Consider the following 5,000-nt stretch of genomic DNA (forward strand, 5'->3'; position numbering starts at 1 on the left):
AAATCCTCCCCATCACTAAGAAAAAAATTGCACGATTTCGCTTTGACTTCGCGCGAGACTCGCTAAAGCTTGCCATTCTACCGTTGGAGATTTGCGACATCAGCAGGAAATCGTGTCAACGTTTGCATGCAATCTGTAACAAACGTTAGATTGTCCTGAAATGAAAATTTTCACGCGAGACTCGCTAAAGCTTGCACTTCAAGGACTAAGCCGGTGTATACGGTAGTTCCTAAAGGGCAAAACTTGAGAGGCCGCGACTGAGCGGAAGCAAACCGTAATTCAGATGAACATAAAATGTTACGAAACCCATTTTACATCTCTCGAGCAATGAATCCGTGAAGTCAAATCCCGCATAAGCTGTGGCCAGAACTGGATTTAATCCAGCGCAACCGCATGTTAAAAGTCCAACACCCTAAGCAATGGGCCATACCAATTCGTTAAAAGCCATTCTATCGTTGGAGATTTGCGAAATCAGCTGAAAATCGTGTCAACGTTTGCAGTCTTTAGATTTAGATTGTCCTGTCGAAAGGGCTGGACCAAGTGCAACATTCGTCAGTCAAAAAGTTTGTCCATATATAGCGGGTATGCACAAGGCCTGAATCACTTTATCCTCCGATGCAAAATGTCCACACGAACAGGTGCTTCACCAAACTTGGAACTTCTTGATTCACAATCCTTCCAAGTTGACCATACCATTTTAAACCATGAAATTTTTCATTACCTACTTTATTTCATACTTTGAAAAAAAAAGATAGAAACTGCAAGTAAACGGCAACAAGTATATTGTGCAAAAGCAATGTAAGTCAATACCTATTTCTGTAATAGCAGCGTTGAGACGTATGTCATCATCGGGACTCCACAATTTATTTCTAAAAGGGTTATCCTAAAAACGAGGAGGCGTGGTGGCCTCATGGTTAGTGCGCTCGACTCCGGATCGAGTGGTCCGGGTTCGGGGCCTGGCAGGGGACATTGTGTTGTGTTCTTGGGCAAGACACTTTACTCTCACGGTGCCTCTAAAGCTGGGGGTAACCCTGCGATGGACTAGCATCCCATCCAGGGGGGAGTATAAATACTCCTAGTCGCTTCATGCTAATGAAACCGGAGATAAGCGCCGGCCTGATGAGCCTTCTGGCTCGTAAGCGGAGACTTTACCTTTTTACCTATTTCTGTAATAGCAGCGTTGAGACGTATGTCATCATCGGGACTCCACAATTTATTTCTAAAAGGGTTATCCTAAAAACGAGACAGCAACAAATAAACCTTTCAACTAATTTCACATAACCTAAAAGTAAACAATAATACATATCGCTTAATCGAAACAAAATGAGCATATTGAGCAAAATAATAAAACCAAAACAAATCGCTTACATGCAAAGATTTTCCAAGCGCAAAGTGTTAAAAATCGCTGGCAAGGCGCCTTTACATTTATCTGTCCCAAAATCGTCGCACTTATTTCAGACTAAGTGAATTAAAGCAATTATGTATTCAAAAATATTAAGAAAATGGCGATGTGCCTTCAATGACTCGCACTGCAAGTGTGACTTGAAATAATTAATAAAATCGCCACATAACCGCTCCAAAAACCCCAACAGCGCTTTATGACGATGTAAACTAAAAGAGAGAGAGAGAGAGAGAGAAAGAGAGAGAGAGAGCTATCAAAACAAAAAAACAGGCAGAAAAGAGTCGGCACCTCTGCAGCGGAGAATTCACTATCAATGCTTGCGGCGTCATCTAATAATAGAAAACGAAATCGATGAAATTATCTTTAACTCATCAACTAAAAAGCATGCCGATCATCACACATCCACTTGATGATCAGGGTTCCATATTTGTTACACCGTGATTAACTTTCTGGTCACTTAAGGGCAAACCACTGGATGCTGATTGGCTGAGGCAGAGAGCATTAATCAGGAGGGGACGTTTCTTTTCCCTTCAAGGGCCCGTTTCTGGAAAGACACGACATTTTGGGGAGAATTTCGGGTGACATAAAACACACTGCATCTTCAAAAGGCAAACGTTTCGAGTAATGAAACGTTACGGTTGTTTTGTTTTCCCTGGTCTTTTAACACAAGGAGAAGTTCACTCCGATTACGAGAAAGTTCATGAGAAGAACAGCTTTTAAGCAAAATTTCAATCTTGAAATAGCTTTCTAACCTTGTGAAATCCTTATTAAAATTACACACATGCAGGCCGCTATCTTGGATTGTACGTGACGTCACTGAGCTCATCCTGAAGTTTTACGGGAAGCTTGAACACACAAAGCTTTCGAGATTCTTCTTCGTATTCCATTCATGCCTTTTTGTTCAGCAACATAAAGTGCTTAAATAGGTCAGACGGACGAAACACCGTTCATGTTCCCGAGAGAAAAGTGGGATCAGCTGAAGTTAATGACGTCACGTATAATCCAAGATGGCGGCCTGCATGTGTGTTTTTTAACAAGGATTTCACAAGGTTAGAAAGCTATTTCAAGATTGAAATTTTCGTTAAAAGCTGTTCTCCTCGTGAATTTTCTATTAATCAATAAAAAAGGATTGCCATTTTGGAGTGAACTTCTCCTTTAACCGTCACATGTTCAAGAAACAATTCCTTAAAAGAAGTGGCCCTGTTCAAAGCCGAATAGCACACGAATTTTGCCCGAGATATGTACGATATTCTAAATTCATACCTAATCAGACAACCTTGCTTCCAGGGTCTCACTTCTCCGCCTCCTTTTTCGTTGAGGAGACAAAGAAGGCAGAGAAGAGAGACCCTGGTAACGAGGTTGCTAATCAGATCTCCCACTGATATAACTTACCATCTTCTACATTAGACGCAGTTTCGAGATCATCTGAAAACAAAGACAGATGATTCAGATCAGTTTTATTAACACACAGATTTCTTACTTATCGAAAAGATTGTTTTCCTGCTCTAAAAGAATAGCCTGATCCAAAACAAAGCAAGCAGCACTGTTTTCGGCTCCTTTAAAAGGCTGTTAAAAGCCTATGAGGTACCAGAGTACCTGGTACCTCATAGGTAGTGAATTCGTGTTTGATTCTTATCGTAAAGGATTGCTTCACCGTTCAACTACAGCAAGGTGATACTGAAAACATCTGAATATTTCTCAACTTTGTAAACACAGCACCTGCAATCTTGGACAGAATAAAATGGAACAGAAATGCCCCCTTCCCCCCAAATCAAGGATGAAGCCGCGTGAAGGCAAAAACGCGCAATTTTCCCATCACTGATTTTGGGGGGAGGGGTGGTCTCAATTTTCCATTTGATTTGTCCAAGATTGTAGGCCTTAACGTTTGAAATGTGTTACATGTATACCTTGTAGGTATTGGATAGGACCAATAGAATGATGAAATAATAATAACAAACTAAAAGAGCAGTAGTTTGTTTTAGGCGAACACAGTTGTCAATGTCCAGGGCAATCTCACTCCATGAAACGAGTGGACCTGTGAACGTGGCGGATCGACGAGCAAATGTCTCTTCGCATTCATTTTCAACACACATAGCACAGTGACCGTCACCTTTGGTCTTCCACTGAGCAATGGCTCGGTAACACATACTGACTTCAACGAGTATCAATCCCATCAGAACGGAGAAAAGTCAAAGAAATCAGTTGAATTCAAATCGATATGGCAACGATCAATATCGATTTTCCGAGGTTCCTCCTTCCGAAGTAATGCCGCAACGTAATACGTTGGTATTACTTTGCGCGAGTCCAATCAATCATAACATGCATTCCGTAGTTCAAATATGACTTCCATACTCAACTATTGCTGTTTGAGGTGAAATGCGCCCCTGGGAAGGATAGAAAAGTAGTTGCTTGGCAAGATTCGACCTTCCAAAAGCAAACATTACACCTTAAACATCAATAGTTGCATTTGAGAATTTTAGGCGTATGACTTTGTAGAGCCCGCTGACCAGCGGGACACATTGTCCATTCGGGACCTAGATTAACGACCTACGTAGCTCCCCGCGAGTTGTAGTAGCTCAATGGGTGGAGCAATCGACCAGTATCAAGGAGGTCGCAGGTCAGTTGTCCTTTCGCTTATCACCAAGCAACTAGTTTCCCATGTATTCATGTATTGAGTCTATTCACTTTTTACCTTTCATTTCTGTAAATTATGTTTGCTTCACTGAATGAGTGTGATATGGCTGAGACAAACCTGAAGTTGTTCGCACGGGGTTACACAACTACAATGTTATATAATAATTTCAATTAAGAGAGTGAAAAAGTACCTGACTTTTCCAAAGGTACTTCTAAATCCAGCAGACATCTAAAATAGAGAGGGGAATATTTAAAAGAAAAAAACTACCGTGAAGGGAAATGAAAGAAAAAAAGACGGAGAGGAGGAGAAGATCAGAGCAGCCAATTCACCACGTCGACGGACAACATCAGCTTGACTTCCAACAACAATAAAGGGACTAAACTGTAACGATGAGACTCATAGACATAATCGGCTAACTCAATGTCGCACCCAATTTAAATCACCCGGGATAAAGATCCTTTGTGTATTGTACTTGCAATTTAATGTAGCATTCACATGTAAATGATATCGAAATACCTGGAAAAAAACGTTTTATTCCCGAAGGGTTTGAATTGGGTACAACACTGAGATAGCCGATTTGGTCTGTTCTCTACTTGCACAAATCCCATATTACACCTCTTTTACTCTCACCCCCACCCCCCCCCCCCCTCCCAAAAAAATGCATAGCCATTGTTTTCGATTTCTCTTGGGACATCTTCATGTCCCAGGAGAAATTGCAAACAATGATTATGCAAAATTTTGGGGGGTAAAAGAGGTGTATTGTGGGATTTGTGCAAGTAGAGAATTGGGGATTAAATCATAGTAAAGATAACCTGAGACCCCAAATCCTACATGATTAATGACGAAAGGTTTACGCGCTATTGCAAGAGAAATAAAAAGAAACCCACCACAACAAATCATGAACAACAACTGGCTCAATTTTCAAAATCACCTATCCATCGGATTCGTTTTCTAAACGCCAGC

General features: G+C 41.1%; 1 protein-coding gene across 2 annotated transcripts in view; it reads right to left on the reverse strand.

Moving 5' to 3' along the window:
- LOC137967735 (sorting nexin-13-like) overlaps positions 1-5,000 on the reverse strand; it is a 51,703-nt gene that overhangs the window by 19,295 nt on the left and 27,408 nt on the right. For both annotated transcript variants that reach the window (XM_068814288.1, XM_068814289.1), the window contains exons 18-21: positions 4,228-4,265; positions 2,795-2,827; positions 1,691-1,731; positions 1,161-1,233 (exon numbers count right to left, since the gene is read on the reverse strand). In XM_068814288.1, coding sequence (XP_068670389.1) covers positions 1,161-1,233; positions 1,691-1,731; positions 2,795-2,827; positions 4,228-4,265 — 185 coding nt within the window. The remainder of the gene's footprint in view (positions 1-1,160; positions 1,234-1,690; positions 1,732-2,794; positions 2,828-4,227; positions 4,266-5,000) is intronic.

The sequence above is a fragment of the Montipora foliosa genome, chromosome 8 (assembly GCF_036669935.1).
Source record: "Montipora foliosa isolate CH-2021 chromosome 8, ASM3666993v2, whole genome shotgun sequence".
NCBI classification, from domain to species: domain Eukaryota; kingdom Metazoa; phylum Cnidaria; class Anthozoa; order Scleractinia; family Acroporidae; genus Montipora; species Montipora foliosa.